General features: G+C 43.9%; 1 protein-coding gene across 4 annotated transcripts in view; it reads right to left on the reverse strand.

The window, feature by feature from the left end:
* ARID1A (AT-rich interaction domain 1A) overlaps positions 1 to 22,015 on the reverse strand; it is a 77,434-nt gene that overhangs the window by 13,623 nt on the left and 41,796 nt on the right. For 2 of the 4 annotated variants that reach the window (XM_059690690.1, XM_059690688.1), the window contains exons 5-10: positions 5,220 to 5,460; positions 4,844 to 4,933; positions 3,647 to 3,814; positions 2,475 to 2,787; positions 912 to 1,057; positions 712 to 821 (exon numbers count right to left, since the gene is read on the reverse strand). In XM_059690690.1, coding sequence (XP_059546673.1) covers positions 712 to 821; positions 912 to 1,057; positions 2,475 to 2,787; positions 3,647 to 3,814; positions 4,844 to 4,933; positions 5,220 to 5,460 — 1,068 coding nt within the window. Of the gene's footprint in view, positions 1 to 711; positions 822 to 911; positions 1,058 to 2,474; positions 2,788 to 3,646; positions 3,815 to 4,843; positions 4,937 to 5,219; positions 5,461 to 22,015 lie in introns of all 4 variants that reach the window. The other 2 variants (XM_059690689.1, XM_059690687.1) reach the window with 1 other exon arrangement.

The raw sequence follows: 22,015 nt of genomic DNA on the forward strand, positions 1-22,015 counted from the left end.
GCAGAAATGTTTTAAATGACTCAAACACTGAACAGGTCCCCAGGTTGCCACATGACCCAACAGCCAGCACACTCAGTACCAGCCTACAGGGAGGTCAAGGACCAAACCCCACCTGCCTCATTTCCCATTTTATAGAATACAGGACACCAACCATTCCTGCTGCTCTTAGTACTGTACAGGAAGACAACAACTTGTTGCCCACGTTATATACCATCTAACAATGCACAAAGACAGGGGGCACAGTTTCACAGAGAATCTACACTGCAGATCTGGCATTTCCTCTATAACAGCTGTGAGATCATTATAGACTAACTCAAACCTAATTTACTGAGCTATTATCCTGGGACCCTTCATAAGAAGGGGAAACAACCTTATCTGAGACTATCTATTTGGTGTCTTAATAGGCTAAAGCAGGGGTGGGCAAACTTTTTGACTCGAGGGCCACAATGGGTTCTTATTAAACTGGACCGGAGGGCCGGAACAAAAGCATGGATGGAGTGTTTGTGTGAACTAATATAAATTCAAAGTAAACATCATTACATAAAAGGGTACGGTCTTTTTTTTTTTTTTTAGTTTTATTCATTTCAAACGGGCCGGATCCGGCCTGCAGGCCGTAGTTTGCCCACGGCTGGGCTAAAGTCTAATCACCCTCTTCCTATCACTGGAAAGGATGGACAGAAAGTTGAGAAGAGTCAAGATATAAATCATTACTTTAGACTTGGATTCTGTCTTGGGTGTCCCATCAGCCTTGTTGTTCATTTTGGTGGCTGGAGTTAACTTGACATCTCCAAGGCCCATCATCTCTGGGCTGGCTGCCATCCCTATAAAAAAGAAAAATATTCTTCAATAGGTTTGTGACATGAAGATCACTCTGGAAGAAATTCCTGGGCTGAACAATGACTAGGACTTACCTGCTGAATTGTTGGCCATGGTTCCACCCATTGGATATGGAGGTCCCTGAGGGTTGATCATGCCAGCCATACTATTAATCCCTTGTCCATAGGGAGGTCCAGTTCCCATTATACCCCCTTGATTCATATTGGGGTAGCCTGGTGGCCTGAGAAAGAAGGTGAGAAGAGAGAGAGAGAAAGAGCACGAGAAAGACCAGAGTTAGGGACACTAATCTTTCAGATTTGGACTTGCACTACATAGGGTTGTGTGAGTCAAGATCATCTAGTTAGGCTAACAAAGAAAAAGTGTATGGGTCCCCCAAACCACAATCACGCACTACCTGACCTAGATATTTTTATCTTCCACTTCCCACAAAAGCTTCTAAAAGGGCTCAAGCCCCAAATGGGAAACCATAGCTCAATTTAAAGGAAACACTCCTTGAAGGATGAAGTCCTACCCTGTCTCTTAAGTACTCCCAGCCTCTAGGGCACCTTCAAAGTCAAGCATGTTTCCATTTAGAGAGCCCTCTCTATGCCAAAAGGCCTGTATTGCTCAATTTTACCCTCTTTGTCACATTCAACCTCAACCAAACTGGAGCCCTCAGCAGAAGCACTTGGCGGAAGCGGGGAAGGCGTGGCATTCTTTTTTGATGGGCCCACTACACACTTAGTGCTTTCATCATTCTCAAGTACTAACTAAACCCACCTCTTTACAGTTACAGTCAATCACCCTATTCTACCTTGGCTTATTAACATCCTAATAAGACTAATCACTTTAAGAACTATAGGCACCAATAATGGAGTATAAGGACAGGACAGTGCCTTCAAAAATAGAGGAATTAGCCAGGCCGGTGTGGTTCAGTGGTTGAGTGTTGACCTATGAACCAGGAGGTCATGGTTTGGTTCCTGGTCAGGGCACATGCCCAGGTTGCGGGTTCAATCCTCAATAGGGGGTGTGCAGGAGGCAGCTGATCAATGATTCTCTGTCATCACTGATGTTTCTATCTCCCTCTCCCTGAAACCAATAAAAATATATTAACAACAACAACAACAACAAAAAAAAGAGGAATCATATTCACTGAAGCCCATGGCCAAGAAAGAAGAGATGAATCTCCAAGTCATTAAACCAAATCACATGAGCCTTCTGCACTTTAGCACTAGAGTCAACTGCACAGGACCACACAGAACAGTAGGAAAAATGACAAATCACAACCCTACCATCCTTTATTTCTCATACCACAGATTCAAATCATATGTATTATTTTGGAAACTAAGAAACTACATTGACAGAAGAAATGAAGAAACTCTGAAGACTTAATTTTTATGAATCAAAATAACCTGTGCTTTATAAAGTTCTTTACATATGATATCTGGTCATATGAAATTTGATACCAATTTATGATATTTAACAATCAGAACTTTTGTTGTGTTTTTACTATAAGAAAGGCTAGTTTTTAAAGAGCTCTTAATAAAATGCATATTTACCATAATGACATGATTTAGGTCCAGAAGTATCTCAATGACCTGAATGATTCTACAATTTATATCCTTACGCTAACGCCCTCTTCACTTCCCAGGCCTTACCTGTTTTGGATAGAGTTGGCAGCAACATGCATGGCGACAGCAGTTTCTTGTGTTTTCCGGTTCATGCCCCCTGGTGGGGGACACATCCCTGACCCAACCTGAGGTGGCATATTGGCCATGTTAGGGCCATAAGGCCGGTTGCCCATGGAGGCATGACTCATTCTCCCTGGAGGGAGTGTGCCATAAGGCGGGATACCAGGCTGCCCATGCATCTGACCTCCAGCACCCATAGGGTTCATGTTTCCAGCCATGCCTGCACTGGGGTAGTTAGCATTGGGCAAGGCATTATAGTTTGGTTGCCTGGGGTAGCCTCCTGGGAGAAGAAGGAGGAAAGAAGACACACACAGAGACTTGATTAGTGATTCATTAGCAACTCACTAATGCTCAAACTCTAAAATTCCAAAGATGAAAAACAATAGGAATCATTTGAGAACTGGTTTAGAAAGAGCCCAATTTTACCCCATTAAAAAAAAGATTAGCCGAACCGGTTTGGCTCAGTGGATAGAGCGTTGGCCTGCAGACTGAAGGGTCCCAGGTTTGATTCTGGTCAAGGGCATGTACCTTGGTTGCGGGCACATCCCCAGTAGGGAGTGTGCAGGAGGCAGCTGATTGATGTTTCTCTCTCATCGATGTTTCTAACTCTCTATCCCTCTCCCTTCTTCTCTGTAAAAAAATCAATAAAATATATTTAAAAAAAAAAGATTAAAAGGAGGGTAGAAACATATAAAGATGGGCCTCAGTTGTCCCCTCATCTTAAAGATAGCACAGAGCAAGAGGGACTGGCAGGCAAGGCTGGCTTTGCTGCTATCCAGGAATTGTTTCCTTTCTACATTCTTACCTTCTTTCCCATGCTATATGAAAGACATTCATCTTTTGTCTGTCTAGGGCTAATTTTGAAGAAAGATCCATTCTATTAGGACTAATATACTAAAAATAAGTATAATAATGGATAATTACCATTTATTGAGTGTCTGTACTCAGTCCTGAGCTAAACACCTTATCCCCATTCAAGGATTTTCCCATGATGACAGTCCTGCCCTACTTTAGGGCCTGGCTTTGGTGAATTAAGGGCAACAACAGTTCTACTCTTTACACCCAGACAGCAGCATATCAGACAAGGAACTGTTTTCTCGTCTCATCTCCATGTACTCCTAACTGGGTAGTATACTCACCTTGTGGGCCATACTGACTCCCCTGAGGACCATAGCTCCCCATGGAGTTCTGCTGGTAGGAGCCCATGCCTGTGTGCATCTGTCCTCCAGAAGGCTGACGCGGAGATAAGGCCGAGCCGGGCTGGGGGGAACTGTACTGGGGCATCTGGGGGTTCCTCTGCATGTAACCTATTTGTGGGTAGTGCCCATATATATTAGTTATTACCTCTGTATAATGGGAACAAATGCTTTCCCTTATCCTAGGACTTCACCATCTCCATTTTATTTAGCAACTAATTGAATGACGTATCTACCTTATTTGCTATATAACTGTGTGCCATTTTAGGTGTCCTCCAAAATGACAGCCATTAACCAGATTACACGAACTCTTTCTACTAAATGGGGGGTTGAAAAGACAAATAGCAATTACAGAAAAACTAAAATGGTGCAGGATTTAAAGAGTAAAGATTCGATGCTGAGTTTTAGCATTTGCTGACCAAATTGGGCACAATGTATGTAATGGGGAATACATCAAAACACAAACACTGAGAAACAAAAAATGGTGGTAGGAGAACACAGTTCTGGAGTAACTACATGGCTAGCCTACTCTTAACTTCACAATTATTGTTGCAAGTGTCCTATACTTCATGGCCATACAGTTCTCCAAAAGCTATATTGCACAGGATAATTAACACATTGTGGACGGATCACAAGAATTCTCGCTTCATATTACACAGTGTTTTACAAAGTATCATACTTTAAAAAGATATTAGCTTGTAAGAACATGTAATAAATAACTTCAAAATGCAATGGGCATTTAATTTTAAAGCGTGCCTTTAACATTTATGTAAAACGTTTTTTGTACTTGTTTAATAGAAACCTATCTGGCCACTGGGTAAAGCTAGCAATAAAACTACTGGTCTGCAATGTGTTAAGTTTCATCCTTATGCCCTAGCCAGTTTGGCTCAGTGGATAGAGCGTCAGCCTGTGGACTGAAGGGTCCCAGGTTCGATTCCGGTCAAGGGCACATGCCCGGGTTGTGGGCTCCATCTCCAGTAGGGAGCGTGCAAGAGGCAGCCAATCAATGATTCTCATCATTGATGTTTCTATCTCTCTCTCCCTCTCCCTTCCTCTCTGAAATCAATAAAAATATATTAAAAAAAAGTTTCAGCCTTAGTCTCTCCCCTACGCCCACCCCTCCACTCCCAAGCCCATTACCTCGATCTTGGGCAATGCTTGATTGGTTCATGGAAGGATGCATGATGCTGTCCGACTGGCCACTGGGTGGTCGAGGTGGCATCTGATTGCCTGCTCCAGATAGAGAAAGTAAGCCAATCATGGCTAAGCCTAGAATTCTAGCTAGGAGATCAATTCAGAGCTGGAAATGGCTCCTGACAAGATTGAGCACCTCCCAGTATCACACACACAGAGAGCTACAACAAAGGGGCTCCCATCTCCCTTCTTCAAATGCTGAAGAGAAACTTTGAAGACATGACCAGAGATTCTTTCTCTGCCAGTGAAGGCTGGGGCTCCCTGATATTGGTGTAAGCCAGTCCCTGTCCCCCTCTCCCTCAAACCCAGCACTTGAGGGTACCTGGCACTGCAGCAGGCGAGAGTGGTCCTGAGCGAGATTGAGCAACACTGGCGGGAGAGCCAACAGGGGACGGGGATGGGCCTCGGATGCCAGGCAGGTGAGGGGAGGTATGAGGAGAAAAAGGAGACTGAGCTGGATTACTCTGCTCTCCTTGGCTGCTGGAAATCCCTGATGTGCTCACTCCAGGGCTCAGAGCTCCTTCTGTCCCCATGGGGAGATCATCTATTGAACCAGACAGATCCTGAAACATACCACAATTCTCAATTAGCAATATTAGGCGGAAAGACTCTTCTTTCAACAATTCTACTTCATGATTAACATTTCCCTTAAACAACCAAGGACAAGCACACCACACATTATGTTCTTGTGATACTACAGCTTATGTATGGCAAACTATTAAGGGCCAGATAGAAAAATATTTTAGACTGTGAACCAGATAGTCTTCTTCAAGTATAATTACTCAACTCTGCCATCGTAGTACAAAAGAGCAGTCACAGATAATAAAGTTTTATTGAAACAGCCACATCCATTTGATTATTTATAAAAACAAGTAAATGGCCTACAATCTGTAGTTTGCTGACCTCTGGCCTATCCATCAGAAGCAGATCTAGTACTTTTCTCTTCTTTTCCAGCCTCAACTTCCACAGTTTTAAGAGTACAGCAATTTCAGTGAGCCTTTAATTCTTTTCCGTTGAGGAAGCTTTATAAAACACTGCCAGGAGAGTACCAGGAGCCACAAGAGAATGTTAACAAGTTTGGGCAGTAATCACAGATCCCCACCCCTCAGATTATTATAACCTGTACTAGAGGCCTGGTGCATGAAATTCCTGCACGGGAATGGGGGGGTGGTGGATGGGGGGGATGTTCCCTCAGCCCAGCCTGCACCCTCTCGCAGTCCAGGAGCCCACGGGGAGTGGGCCTAAGCCGATAGTTGGACATGCGCTGCCCCTCTCCCACCCCGCAGCTGCGCTCACCAGCCGTGAGCCCGGCTTCTGGCTAAGCAGTGCTCCCCCTGTGGGAGTGCACTGACCACCAGGGGGCAGCTCCTGCATTGAGCGCCTGCCCCCTGGTGGTAAGCGTGCATCATAGCAGCAGGTCGCTCAAGTTCAATCAATTTGCATATTAGCCTTTTATTATATAGAATTTACTAAGGACTCACTTTCTCAAAGTTACCATATTTTAATATACTAGTATAAGGGGTAAGGGGTGAAAAAGGGATATACTGCACAGGAACAAAAAGGTCTGGGACTATATTCCTAACAAATGTTTATCGACTGAACAAATTCAGTTTTCTCCCTAGCTTTAAGTTGTAAAATGAAGAGTTGGTATTTTCTTGGGGGCTTTGCTTGTCTTGAAATAATCAGTAGAGTTCAATTTTGGTTAGATAAACTTCAAAATTAGCAATAAGGAGCTCAATATGAAAAAAATTCACCCCAGGAAATGCACCCTCAACTCTACTCCCTGCCCCATGTTCATTCTCTAGCTCACCACCACACATTAACTTCAGACTAGAAACTGATTGTACCTTGAAGAAAGGATGAGAGCTTTGGATAAGGGGTCAGGTCTGAGTTAAAGAGTTATCTTAAAGAGACACACCTGAAGAGGCCTGATTTGAGTTTATTCCTATTCCCACAACAAGCTCACTGTGGAAATGTCAGTTCAAGATGACTCTCAAAATAATATTGGAGGTCAGAGGGCACCTTTAGGCTCTCTTCCAAGTATCCAGGTTGGTTACTTTACTAGGCTGGAAGCATTTCTGCTGAGTTCTATGGAAACAAAGCTTGCCCGGAAGGCAAGACAGGCAGGTAGGTAGGTGGGTGGGTGTGTAGTTGTGTCTATGTCCAGCTTTCAGTGTTAGCTGAGAAGTCAGAAAATCCTAACTTTCCTGTAAGAAGTAGAACTAGCCCTAACTGGTTTGGCTCAGTGAATAGAGCATCGGCCTGCGGACTGAAGGGTCCCAGGTTCGATTCCAGTCAAGGGCATGTACCTTGGTTGCGGGCACATCCCCAGTAGGGGGTGTGCAGGAGGCAGCTGATCGATGTTTCTCTCTCATCGATGTTTCTAACTCTCTATCCCTCTCCCTCCCACTCTGTGAAAAATCAATATATTTTTTAAAAAAGAAGTAGAACGAGTACACCATAGCATGCTTTAAAAATGCAATTAGAATTAGCCCCAGCATGGAAAGGAATTCAAGAAGTCCTTCTCCAGCCCTAGCCTGTTTGGCTCAGTGGATAGATTGCCGGCCTGTGGACTGAAGGGTCCCAAGTTCGATTCCTGTCAAGGGCACAGGCCCGGGTTGTGGGCTCAATCCCCAGTAGGGGGCAGACAAGAGGCAGCCAATCAATGATTCTCTCTCATCATTGATGTTTCTATCTCTCTTTCCCTCTCCCTTCCTCTCTGAAATCAATGTTAAAAAAAAAGCAGCCTTTCTTCCAGGTATCATCAAAGAGCCTCTTCCCCTCAAAGGACTAAAGTGCCTGGACTATGAAGAGCCCTGGGTTCACCCCGAGAGAGGACGATTCCATTTCCATGTTGAGGGCTAAGCTATCTGAGCTAAGGAGAGTAAACTCAGAGAGACAGCAAGATGATGAGAGAAGCCAACCATGGATGCCAGGAAAGGCCTCAAAAGCCACTTGTTAATCTCTGGTCTGTAACAGAAACCACAGCCCAATGCTCTGCTTTAGGGACCAGGAAGTTCCTTCAGTATTCCTTCCTACTGTCTCTATTCCTTATCAAACAACCAGCTTTTGCTAATAAAAGTTACTTGCTAACATGAAAAAGAAATCAGTGTATTTTGGAACACAATAGGAATCAAAGGTCCATCCATAAGACAAGAACTTGGCTCTGTTCAAATGGCTTTGAAAAATTAAGTGTCTTTTAAGTAAAACATGAACATTCTCATGCTAAAAGTAGTTCAGAGAGTATAGGTAAAGCCAAAGTCCCCCTTTGCTCTCTTTCTGCTGCCTTCTACAGAGGAACCCTGTTCAATTTGGTGTGTATTCTTGGAGACCTGAGGATCAGAGGAGGGGAAAGAAAAAACCCAACCACAACCCACCAACCACTACTACAGAGTCAGGGCAGGGCTTGCGGATGCTCCTTCAGCCACACTTCTGTGCAAACCCAGGCTCTCCACAAGTGAATGTCCCAGTTCAGCTGAGGGAATCCCAGTCGCTTGAAGGAAATACTGGCAGCCCCCGAGGCTGGGTTCTCAGGACCCTGGAGACACGTGTGGTGACAAGGTGGTGGCTTCCTTCACAAAGGCACTTTGAGGAGATCTGCCAGTTTTGGTAAAGTGCTCTGAGATCCTTGGAGAAAAAGTGCTAAATAAACCACTGTCAACAGCAGCCCCACATGGTCTGGGGTCCTAGGCATAAACAATAGTGTGAAAGCAGCAGCATTAATATTCCTATTTCTCAGATTTGGTTGATTTGAAGCCCGTCTCTCAAACTGTCATTTTCATCAGATGGCAACTGGTCAGCATGAGAGTAGGTGATTAAAAATATAAATTAAGAACCAAAATACAGCACAGGAAGGGAAGACCATTTACATTAATATAAATAATAATTACCATTTGAGCATCTACAACATGCCAGGCACCTTATGGAGTTAATTCTTAGAAATAGATACTTCTACCACTAACATGATGAAGATGAGGAAGCTGATGCTCAGAGACATTGGGTTACATGCCCAAGTCATCCAGCAAGTAAATGGCAGAAATTAGGTTTTGATTCCAGGTCTGCTGAACCCCAGCGCTCTCCATTAAGCTGGTATTATATGGACTGAGGAAAAAGTACCATACCCTTGAGTTAGGAGACTAAGGCCCAACTCTTAGTACTTATCAGTTGTGACCTTGGGTAAGCTGGCAACAAAACCAGGCTTTGGTTTCCCTCAATTATATAATGAGGGGACTGGATAAATCTGAGTTTGTGACACCCATGGGGCTTATGCATGAAACACCACTGGCACAATATGGTCAGGATCATATGAAATATGCAATACCTTGGAATGAGAGATATGACAACACACAAGCAAGTATCCTATATAATAAAAGGCTAATATGCAAATCAACCGAACAGCGGAATGACTGGTCGCTATGACGCGCACTGACTACCAGGGGGCAGATGCTCAACGCAGGAGCTGCCCCCTGGTGGGCAGTGCACTCCCACAGGGGAGCACCACTCAGCCAGAAGCCGGGCTCATGGCTGGCGAGTACAGCAGCGGTGGTGGGAGCCTCTCCTGCCTCCGCAGCAGCACTAAGGATGTCCCTGGGGGGGGGAGCGGACCTAAGCCGTCAGTCGGATATCCCCTGAGGGTTCCTAGACTACAAAAGGGTGCAGGTTGGGCTGAGGGGACCCCCCCCCACCAGGTGCACAAATTTTGTGCACCGGGCCGCTAGTAAATCATAAGACATACCCTTCAGTCCTGGTGGCTAATCACAAGTAAGTGTTTTTATTGGGAAATGAGAGGGAGTTGTAAGGGCAGACTCCAAAAGAAGTCTCCCCCCTCGGGGGGTGGAGGGGGGTAAGAGATCCACCGAAGGACTTGTATGCATGCATATAAGCATAAGCAATGGACATAAGACACTGGGGGGTAGGGGAGGCCAGGGGATTGTCAAGGGCGGGGGAAAAAAGGAGACATATGTAATACTCTTTGTAATACTTTAAGCAATAAAACAATTTAAAAAAAAAGAGGTCTCCCCCACCTTTATCTACATGAACAGATATTGCTCTGAACTCCATGTCCTTTTACTGCACAGGACACACCTCTGCTTTCTACCCTACAAAAAGCCAGTTTTTCAAGTCTTTTGTTCCACAAAAAGCCGGATATATGGCTGTTGAGTCAGACCTCAATGTGCTTAACTCGTCTGGCTTTCCACAACATACTTTTCACAGACAAAGTTCAATCAATCCCAGCCCCAATTCTCCATAGTGGGAGCTGCCTTTAGAATTTCAGGACTCAGATTCTTAGTCTTCCCAAAAGGGCTCACCTAACAAGTAGCTTCTAGGACAGTGACGGCGAACCTTTTGAGCTCGGCGTGTCAGCATTTTGAAAAACCCTAACTTAACTCTGGTGCCGTGTCACATATAGAATTTTTAAGATATTTACAACCACAGTAAAACCAAGACTTATATTTTTGATATTTATTTTATATATTTAAATGCCATTTAACAAAGAAAAGTCAACCAAAAAAATGAGTTCGCGTGTCACCTCTGACACACGTGTCATAGGTTCGCCATCACTGTTCTAGGAGGACCGCTGTAAGAATTACAGCACTGCCTCTTAAATGGAAAGAGGTTTTCCTGGATTTTGTCTCCTCTAAGAACAATCCTGCTAAGAGATGGGAGGTGAGATCAGCCCACTCAGTGCCCTGCCAGTTCCAAGGAAGCAGCAGGGCCAGGGAGAATTTTCTCATGTGTTTCCAAAGTGTTTCATGAATTTTATTGCTCATCTACCATGCAGATCAAAAACACTGGAGCAGGTCCAACTATTTCACACAGAATCTCACACTCCAGGCTGGCTACAGCCCTGAAAGCCTTCGTTTCTTCACTTGAAACACTGCCCAATGTTATTTTGGGATGTGACCTGATAGAGAAAGCCCATAGGGACTCCATGACGATAACTGTTCCAGCTGTGATTGGTTGCCCAGTCCCAGCGAGTGCCAGCATGGGTTTGTTAGGCTCTGCTGACAAACAGAACTCAGCAGCTAACACCTTCTCTTCACACCACAACAAAACCATGCCCAAAATTACACAGTCCATACCTCAGTGTGTGTGTGTGTGTGTGTGTGGGGGGGGGGGGGGTTAGCTAGTACTCTCATAGGAAGGGCTGCAAGTTCTAACATGAATTGGCTGCCCGATGAAGAATAATCAAGCAGGAAGATACCATCTCAGGGTTAGATGAGGGGGGTTTAACAGAGTCTCATGAGGATATCAGTTCTTAGCTGGGCAAATTCAATAATGTCAACAGGCAAATCTAACAGGGTTGTGACAATAATCAGATTCAGGTTTCTATCATAAATGTGGCTGCATCTTTGAGAAATGGAGCTTTTGTTAACCGTTACATGAGGTTCTTGTATTCTTTCAGTTGTGAAGAGCTTTTGCCAAGTTGTGCTAACTACTGGCAGGGAAACCATCCACCAAGAGAGCCAGGTAAATCCTACACACATACTTATAGTAAGTTTGTGCGGGTTTGTGTGATGGGAACCTTACAACTCAACCATACTCATGTAAATGACAATCCTTGAATGAAAAAAGTCCAAATGCATAGCTTGAAATGAGCAAATCTGTACTAGTAATTTGTCAATTATTTTCCTAGCCTGACAGGAGGCTGCCCTCATGCTGGAGAATGGGAGGAAATCCTGAAGAACATAGAAAAGGCTGGGAAATCTAACCCTTGAAGAAAGGCAGGTGGTAGGAAAGGAGGCAACAGCTTTGACAAACTTTAAAACGAAACACACTTAACTACATAGGAATTACTTAAGGCACATAAGTTTTTGGAAGACTGGTTTTTCCATAAAGCCTTCCTTAAGCAACATATTGTCAAGGGTAAGGAGGAGAAGATGCTACCTCTCTGTTGTTTCCCCCCCTCAGTTTTTGCTAAATGGAAGGAAGGAATATCTGACTCACCCTAGACTGGTAGGGGTTCCAGAGTATAGAACTGCTGCCCTGCTGTTCCAATGAGTGGTCTCAGTCCAACAGATTAACTGCCATCCCTGCCTAGAAAGCAGATTGGCTGGTGCTGGCTGAAATGCTAAGAACAAATCAAGGCACAGAAAAGGCTGCCTCTTGCTAGTGGCAGTACTTCCACATCAGGGCTAAGCAGGTGGTAAGGAAGGGGGAAGAAAAGATGCAAAGGGTGACAGGATGACACCATCCCTTTTAGCTTAAGATTAAGCACCATCTCCTGCCTCACTACATTCAGTGTCTGGAATAGAAATTGCTCCAGGAAAGGCTCAGAGAATTCTATTTCCTATCCCCTTACACCAAGTTTCCAAAACCCCTCACCAAACTCCCTCTTCTCTTTTTCTACAATTGGTTATTGTTCTGGGGATGATGGATCATTTCTTCCTGGTACCTTCCAGCTGCCTGGTGAGGATGGCACAATAGATAAAGGGTCAGACTCTTCTTGTCTTCAGAATGTTTTTTTTTTAGGGGCCCACTTCTAGGAGAAAATCCCCTTTATATACACATCAGAATGCATAAATAAAGCTCTGGGAGACCAAATCTCCGAATTCAAAGAATATTGAAAAGAGGAATAAAGCAAGTCCCTTTGTGTTTCCCTCTCAAAGGGAGACAGAACTGACATAAATCTGTGACTATCATGTGTTCAACCCTAAGGTATATGTGATGAACTCACATTTTGTTCTCACAATCATCTTCTGATATAGGTATCAAATCTATTTTAACAAAGAAGCAGGAAGCTCAGAAGTTAAATGACATGCCCAAGAACAGAGAACTATTAAACATAAGAACTGGGGTTCAAACCCATATTCCTGATTCCAAAGCCTGCACTCTTTCCATCGTAAGGTAGAAGCTGGCCACTATCAAAGCCTCCATGTTCCAAACAAGGTCAGGCAACAACTCTTCTCCAACATGCTGAACGATTAGCCCGCCTCACTTAGATCTTCTGTAGAAGGAAAGACTAAAACAATGCTATGATGTTCCCCTTTTTCTTAGCTACTCTTCCTATAAACCACTCTTGCTTTCTAAACCTTCTTTCATGGTTTACTTCAAATCAGCTGTTTCACCTTAACTCTCTTAAGTTAAACCTACCTTTTTTACCTCAAGAGTATAATACTTTTTTTCACCTCTGGGTCTTTAGAAGGGTACTTAATGTACCAGGGGGAAAGAGAGGAGAGAATGACTTAGAATCTAAGGAGACAAGCAAGAAATTAAGTCCCATCAAGGTAGGCATCTACTGGTTTTCATACTGAAAATTGTCGAGCACAAGGGTGTGACCCAAAGAGAAAAGTCAAACATATCTGGCCTCCGGGTGGCCTCATCTCAGGCAATTTCAAAACCTCACCCTTTCCTCCTCACCCAGCCCTGTAGCCACCCTTCCAAACTGGAGGACAATTGGGCTTTTTTAGGGACCCTATTCCCCAAACTACAAGATGGGAAAGCTCCTCTGTGGGGGCAAAAGCCAAACACGCTTTAATCCCCTGCCCATAGCCATGCTCCAACAATGGGCAACAGAACTCTCCTCTAACACGGTAGGGTGACCCATTACCCACCCAGAGGAGAAATTAGTGGGAAAAACAATTGCTTGAACTCACACATTAGGTACAGCAACTATAGACTAAGTCGTTGTTGTTTTTTTTGTGGTGGGTGGGGGTGGGGTGGAGGGGAGTTAATGGGAGCAAAAAGCGGGCATCTGTAATACTTTCAACAATAAAGATAAACTATAATAAAAAATAAAATCGTTTTTTTGCCTTGGAAACTTCAAAGACGAGAATAGCTTTGTGGGGGACAAAGCCTCCATAGTCATAGTACAATTTCCCTTGCCCCTAACCCCACAGGCAGGACCCAGAGTCCCTTCAAGGCTCCTCTGTACCTCGTGTAACAGGGCTAACAGTACTATGCTGAATTTGCCCTTTCTCCCACTAGCCTGTGGCACCAAAGCAGGACCAGGCTATATTCTCCTGCTATTATTATTTTTTAAAATATATTTTTAGTGATTTCAAAGAGGAAGAGAGAGATATAAACATCAATGGTGAGAGGGAATCATTGATTGGCTGCCTCCTGCATGTTGGACCGAGCTCGCAACCCAGGCATGTGCCCTTGACCAAATCGAACCTGGGACCCTTTGGTCTGCAAGCTGACACTCTATCCACTGAGCCAAACCAGCCAGGGCTATTCTCCTGTTATTGACCAGAAAAATGTCAGGCACACAAAAGACAAAAAGCCTGATAAATGTTGCTGGTCCTATAAGCTACTCAAAAGCATCTTCTTTGGACCCAATTTCAATTAGTCCTCTCTTTTCCTTTAATCATCCTTCCCCCACCTTAACGCCATACCTTAACTGTGGACCTCCATATTCAGGAAGGCCCTCTTGGGTGGCATCAAGGGAACCAAATGCTGTTTAAATCTGTAAAATACAACCCTGAATGGGCCTTGGCCACTTGGGTAAGCGCTCTTGATAAAATTGCAGTGCAGGGAAGAACCATATGGAAAGGAGGCTGTTAGGAGGCAGAGCTGTGTCACTGGAACAATTTCAATCTAAATACAAAAATACAAGAACCTACTGTTCTAATCCACCCCAGCAAAATCTTAGAGGTGGGTCTGACTCTTGGAGGCTGAGGGTGTTGCTGAGGTGTAAAAAGGGAAGAAGAAAGACTGTTGTGCTGCCTGCATTCCTGTGGTGGGAGCCCCTGCAAACAGCAGTTTGGCCACTGCAGCAGCCATTGATTTTCCAGGGGTCGATATTCTGCTACCACAGATCTGCTCTGCTACAGGTTTAATCACATTGAGTGCTTCTTTCTGCTCAACATCTCCCCTGCACTTCCCCCTCCCCAAACCAATAAAACAAACACCAAACACAATGAGAATTGGCCATGGATAGATGGTGCTATCCACAGCTGGTGCCCCCACCAGAGAAATTCTAAGCACCAGCTCCAAAGGAGCCAAAGCTACATGGGTAGTCCGCAAGAAGCTGCAGGGATAGATCCACAAGCCCCAGAGAACACTTTAACCCCTTGCCCAACAGTCCTACAAGACCCTTTTAAAAATTCCAAGATTTTGCATTAAAAAAGTCAAGTCCTAGCCAGGTAGCTCAGTTGGTTGGTGTCATCCCAATACGACAAGGTTGTGGGTTCGACCCCCAATCAAGGCACATGTAAGAGTGAACCAATGAATGCATAAATAAGTGGAACCATAAATCAATGTTTCTTTCTCTAAAAATCAATCAATAAATAAATAATCCAGGTTCCCAACTTAAAAAAAAATCCTAGAACTTCCACAGGGCACTAATCAGTTGAAACCTTGCTTTCCATGTTACCAACCTGACCAGCCTTCCAACACACACTCCTCATTCTGCAAAGGCTTCTCATTTGCACAAGAAATTTGGCCAAAAATGTAGTGTTTCAAGGGTCACTAGCTAACAGACTCTTCATTCCAAATATGAAAAAAATAAAACTGGGTCAGAGCTGGCCTGAGTTAGAGCAGTCAAGAACAGTGCATATTAATGGAATTGGGCTGTTCAAATCACAGCAGGAAATGAACATGGTAAAGCTAGAGAAGGTAAAGAACTTCCTACTTTCTCCAAACCAAGCATTTCCCTTTAGGAAGGCCAACCACATTAACCTTGTTCCACTATCAGCTTGAATCCTAGAACTTGAGCAAGGAGGGCAGGAAAAAGGGGAGAAAAAATGAACACAGAAAAAAAAAAAAAAAGAGGCAGAATTCTAGGTATGACAAGTATAACGGGGAGGGGGCATTGCCTTATGCTTTCACCTCACCTGGCTGCCCCTCAAAATTATAGCAACCAGAAGCAAGCAAAGATGTAAAAATGTGTACAACTTGAGGAAGACAAAGTTGGCACTGTGCTCAATATAGCTTAGATCAAGGTCTAGGGCAGTGATGGCAAACCTATGACATGCGAACTCATTTTTTTGGTTGATTTTTCTTTGTTAAATGGCATTTAAATATATAAAATAAATATCAAAAATATACATCTTTGTTTTACTATGGTTGCAAATATAAAAAAATTTCTATATGTGACACGGCACCAGAGTTAAGTTAGGGTTTTTCAAAATGCTGACACGCCGAGCTCAAAAGGTTTGCCATCACTGGTCTATGGGGCTGCATGGCCGCCTTGGTTTGGTATTTAAAGCCCTAATTTTTAGCCCTGACCCAGTAGCTCAGTTGGTTAGAGCAGTGGTCGGCAAACTCATTAGTCAACAGAGCCAAATATCAACAGTACAACGATTGAAATTTCTTTTGAGAGCCAAATTTTTTAAACTTAAACTATAAAGGTAGGTACATTGTTATTAACCTACCTATATAGTTTAAGTACTGTTGATATTTGGCACCTCCCCTGTGCTGCGTATCCCTCAGCCCGACCGACACCCCCCACTTCTTCTAATGCCACTTCTTCAAAATAGACTCGCTCAGGCCGAAAACCGACTTCTGCGCATGGGCCATGAAGTTTCAATCGCACTGTACGTGTGCACACGCACGTGGTATTTTGTGGAAGAGTCACACTCAAGGGGCCAAAGAGCCGCATGTGGTTGGGGAGCTGCGGTTTGCCTACCACTGGGTTAGAGTATTGTCCAGATACACCAAGGTTTCGGGCTCGATTCCCAGTCAGGGTACATACAAGAACCAGCCAATGAATACCTAAATAAGTAGAACAACAAATTGATGTTTCTCTTTAAATCAATAAATTAAAAACTTAAAAATTAAAAAATAGCCCTAGCCAGTTTGGCTCAGTGGATAGAGCATTGGCCTGCAGACTTAAGGGTCCCAGGTTCAATTCCAGTCAAGGCCACAGACCTGGGTTGCAGGCTTGATCCCTGGTCCCAATCGGGGCACGTGTGGGAGGCAACCAATCGATGTGACTCTCTCACAATGTTTCTCTCTCTCTTTCCCCCTCTCTTCCACTCTCTCTAAAAATACCAATGGAAAAATATCCTCGGGTGAGGATTAATAAAAAAAAAATAAAGCCCTAAATTTATATTTGCCAGTGGTCTTTTTTACCATATGCCTACTGGTCTAGATAAAAATCTAAATATTTGGGGGGAGGGAGTGGAACAAACAGACCTGAGAGTGAGGAATAGATCTTAAATCAGAAAAGATAGCCAATGACCTTAAACCAAAGAGAACAATACTGAACATAGGGAGAGACACAGTCAAGTTCTAAAAGTAGAAAATGGAGGGGCAAGGGGATATGAATATTCTTGATAACAGTTCATCTGAACACTGATCCGTTTTATTTGGAACTTGGTTTCTCTTACCTTCCCCCAAATGTCAGGAAATTGCCTTCACTTATCTCAGTAGACAATATGTAATATTCCTCCCACATCAAAGCTGGCCTTAAGGGACAGGTTTGCTGATTCTCAGCTTGAGCCTTCAACCCCTAGTTCCCACCTTCAACAAGGCATGGCTTCTTATAGCTTCCTTGGGAAAGGTCAAATGGGAAGGAAGTGAACTAGCAGCTTGGAGGTGAGTTCTGCCGCATGGCAATCAGTGATTATGTCATAATACAAGCCAATTCCATGCCAACACCAGGTGGGGAGGATGGAATAGGTTCAGGCCACGGAAGTGAATAAAGCAAAAGATCAAGCACTGGCCTTCAAAATGGACAACACTAGATCACATACCAGCGTCAGCACAGCTTTTAGACAGAGCGCCAAATATTTTAGAAACATGGGAAAAAGATAATAGTTAATTCTATGCTTGATTTATCAGGTATGTTAACATAGTTCCACGCCTAAGGGTCCTCCCATCTCGACCAAATTTAGAGGAACAAATTCTTATTCTGGTGTAGAGAGCCCTAGTGGTTTCTGTAAGGATAGTATTTATAGGGGGCAGGGGGAGGGGTGTCTTGGTTTATATCTTGTTCAAAAAGCTCAAGATCCTCCCCTCGCCCCCCCCTCCCGCACCCAACCCCAGGATAAGAAACAGCTTAGCATTCACACATCTGTTAGGCTGGCTTTCTGATTTCGGTTGGTCTTTTTGGAGAAGAACAATGGCAGCTTTGTAGACAGCACCAACAGGAGGGAAAGGGGGAGGGGTGGAAGAAAGCCACTGTCGCCAAGGCAACTGAGTTAATCCATATGTTGACTCAGGAATTTCAGGAAATTCTAGTTTTGGGGGTTCTTCCTTCCAGAGTAAATGCTTCCTACATCTTTCTGGAGAGTAGACCCAAATCCAGAAACTATAGTATCACTACTTTTGCCAAGAAATCTCAACCTCACATCTCTCCATATCTCCTTTCCCTCTCTCCAAAGAGAAGAGAATATGTAAGACAAAGTCTGGTTTCTGAATATAGCATTCTTCCTTGTCTTAAAGGAGCTTTTTGCTGATCCTTTAGGAAGTTGGTCCTAACAGTGACAGCACTGGACTGAAAGTCAGGGTACCCAATATTCTCATTTACTGAATTGGCCTTGGGCAAGTCCTTTACCCCTCCCTCATATGTAAAGTGGGGGGTAAGGAGGAGTGGTGGTGTTTGAATTAGTGTGGTAAATATTCTGTGGACTAACTGATGCTGCCCTCGTCCTACTCTTTTCATAATTGTAGAGGTTTAAAAAGCTGAAAACTACATATCCCAGAATCCTTGCAGATGAGTTTCTGACACAATTCAGGCACTACTAATTAGAAGCAGATTCCAGATTCGATTAAAGTATGGCAGAGACCATGTTTCTGTCTCCTTCACTTGTTTCTGCTGGAGCATTTCCATTTCATCTTCCAGGTAACTGGGTGTTGGTTCTGGTGGCAGCAACTGCTGCTACTTCTTGATTCCAGTTTACTGATCCCCGGATAGCAGATTTAGAGCAATCAATCTGATAATGGCTCACAAGCAGGAGTTCCCTCGGTGGGTCAAATCTAGGTCTAGGTTCTGTTCCTGAAGGACAAGCCTAGAGGTTGCTCCTTTCTAACAATTTTGTAAGACCAACTCCCAATATTAAATGCCTATTAAACATGCCCTGGCCTAGGGTTCAGGGTAGAAACCACTGTATGTGACAACAGAATTACCAAATGGTAATCTGAGAAGTTGCAGAGAGAGCAGAATTATCCACAAACATATTTTCTGCTAAGCTAGCATCTTTTGGGGAAAATAGGCAAGATGGAGGAGTCTTAGAACTTTAAAATACGTTTGTCCAGGACATTCACCTTCACTTCTTTCTTTATACAACATTCCCTGCACCTTATCCCTCTAGTCTACGCACTGGGAGGATTGAATTGCTCACATAAGATGAAGACTGAGTCAGCACATGCTTTCCTTTTCATCCCTATATTCTCTATAATGCTTTTACTCTGCTGAGATGGTATTACCTGCCCAACCCAAAGTAAGTATTCTCTGGGCTCTTCAGGGAGGCTTGGGTTAGAAAGGGTACCAAGTGTCTTCCTCAGCAGCAGGAAATATGTTTATTAGTTCCAGGTGCAAAAGAATCAGGGCACACCTTCCTAAGAGTCCTAATGAGTAAAGACAAGGTTGGCCTACACAAGATCCGAGTTTATCTTCTTATATAAATTTTTGGCAACCACCAGCTCCCTATAGCAGTGCTGGGACAAACTAAAAAACAATGTTAAATCCAAGTGGTATGCGTGGTGGGGAATGGGTTGTCTGTGTAACTGTACCCTCAGTAGGTAACTGACCCCAGAAGCCATCATACTAGAGGTAAGCTGCAGTTAGTATTCAGACTAAAGTTGTTCTAAAGAAAACAAAGGGTTCCAGCAAGAGGAATCTATGTGAGACACACAAGCAGGAAGCTGAGCTGAGCCACCAGTGACTAGAATAGAAACAGGAAATGGGCCCAGGAACGAGCATATAGAAATCTGCGGCAAGCACCACAGGTTCAAGCAGGCACCAGGCAGTATCGGGGCTGGAGCAGAGTGATTAAGATAGAGAATCGGACTGGCTAGCCCTGCCAGAGAACTAGCTTTCTAGAGAAGGGATGGCTACTTGCACAGGGTACATGCTGCTCTGAACATTCTGGGCAGATATGACAGGGTGGGTAGGGATTTCCTTTTTCAGACTTTGTGAGAGTACCTGGGCTATAATTCAAGGGGAATAAGCATAGATACACAGTCAGATATTAAGAAAACAGAACAGCCTAGCTCTTCTGGGTACCAAAATTACTAGTGGTATTTCTGCTACCCCTTTGAAAATAAGCTGCCAAAAACCATTGGCCCTGCCTTCTTTTACCATGATAAGTGACAAAAGGGAACACAAACAGTATAAAATTAAAATCCTTCAAACATTCCAATTTTCTAAGCTTTTAGAAGATTTCTTTCACCCCCCCCCCTCCCCCCAACCCCCTTCAATAAACCCAGATGACAAAAAACTGGCTCTCAAGCTCAGGTAGGCAGCAAGAACCTAGGGGCTATTCAACAAAGATTGCCCGGCTGGTGTGGTTCAGTGGTTGAACATCAACCTATGAACCAGGAAGTCACAGATTGATTCCCCGTCAGGGCACAAACCCGGGTTGTGAGTTACATACCTAGTGGGGGGTGAGGGGGGGCATGCAGAAGGCAGCCAATCAATGATTCTCTCTCATCATTGATGTTTCTATCTCTCTCTCTCCCTTCCTCTCTAAAATCAATAAAAATATATTTTAAAAAACAACAACAGCTCTAGCTGATTTGGCTCAGTGGATAGAGCATCAGCCTGTGGACTGAAGGGTCCCGGGTTTGATTCTGGTTAAGGGCACATGCCTGGGTTGCAGGCTCAATCCCCAGTAGGGGGCGTGCAGGAGACAGCCAATCAATGATTCTCTCCCCTCATTGATGTTTCTATCTTTCTCTCCCTCTTTCTTCCTCTCTGAAATCAATAAAAATATATTAAAACAACAACAAAGGTTTATTACTGAGTATCTGCCTGATTCAGGAGGTCAGATATAGACCTAAGTATTCAAGCAGAGGTACCAACATAATCTTTGTGAACATGAAGAAAATGCTTAAAGAAAATGGGGAAGAATTCCCAAGAAAGGGTATTTTAGCTAGGTTTGCTGAGCATTAACAAAAGAGAAGTGGGGGGTGGGGGTGCACACGACATCTTAAACAAAAGGAAAATGGCAAGAAGGATGGAAGGACCTGGAGTTGTAAGGAGCTTAATGTATACCTGAGTAGCCAGAGATGAGGCTGTAGAGGTATGCTGGGAGCTGTGAATGGTCAAACAATAGGATCTGGACTATAGACATGGGGTGCAAGGGCCCCTAGAGCACCCACAAAACCATTAGTTGTGGTCTCCCACTCTCACCCACCGGACTGAGAATTTTTAAATTTTACCAGATACAGCAAATTTTATTCCGAAGTCCCCATATTTGAAAACTTTACTCTCAGTTCTCAGAATATAACTCCTTGCTTCTAAACCATTAGACAAATAAATCGCCTAGGGATTTTGTTAACAGTATTGGGGTTCTATAAAGCTTGGGCGAGGCCCAAGGATCTGCATTTACAGGTGATGTCTATGCTGCTAGCTAATGAACCACAGTTTTTAGTAATGAGAATATAACCAATTAGTTAGCATTAAGCAGGACACTGTGTTCTAAGAAGAAAGGCACAGAACAGGGCTTGGCCCATCCAACACAGGGAAGCCAAAGAACCAAACTCTACTCAGCTTTCCACTGTTTGAGGTGATTCCCTAGTTGCCTAGTTCCTCCAGCAGGCCTGCCCTATGGACTTGCCCATCTTCCTTTTCTTATCCCTTCCTGTCCCTCAGTTGCCCTTTTTACAAATCATCTGTGCCTCCATCACAAGGCCTGGTAAAACAAAAGTGTGATGGAAATCCATTTACGCTCTTTATTTTAGGTTAGGACAAGTCTAGCAAAGGTTAAATGGCGAAGAGGTTGAAGCTTTTGGCTAAATGAGAGAGAATTCCGATTGTCCGTGTCTTTCCTCTGCTGGGTAGGATGCTACAGAAACTATTTCATCTGAAATATAGAGAGCTGGATTTAAGCCCTAGGCCTGACCCTTAGTTTCTTATGATGTAAAACAGGAGTGATTATTCAGTACATTTCAATTCCTGCCCTTCTAGGAGGATTGGTATAAGCTGTAGCTCCTTTCCTGGCCTTACTCCTGCCCTCTAAGATTCAGATTCTACAGGAACAACATAGTTTCCTACATTTCCTCTTT

This window comes from Myotis daubentonii, chromosome 3 (assembly GCF_963259705.1).
Source record: "Myotis daubentonii chromosome 3, mMyoDau2.1, whole genome shotgun sequence".
Classification (NCBI taxonomy): domain Eukaryota; kingdom Metazoa; phylum Chordata; class Mammalia; order Chiroptera; family Vespertilionidae; genus Myotis; species Myotis daubentonii.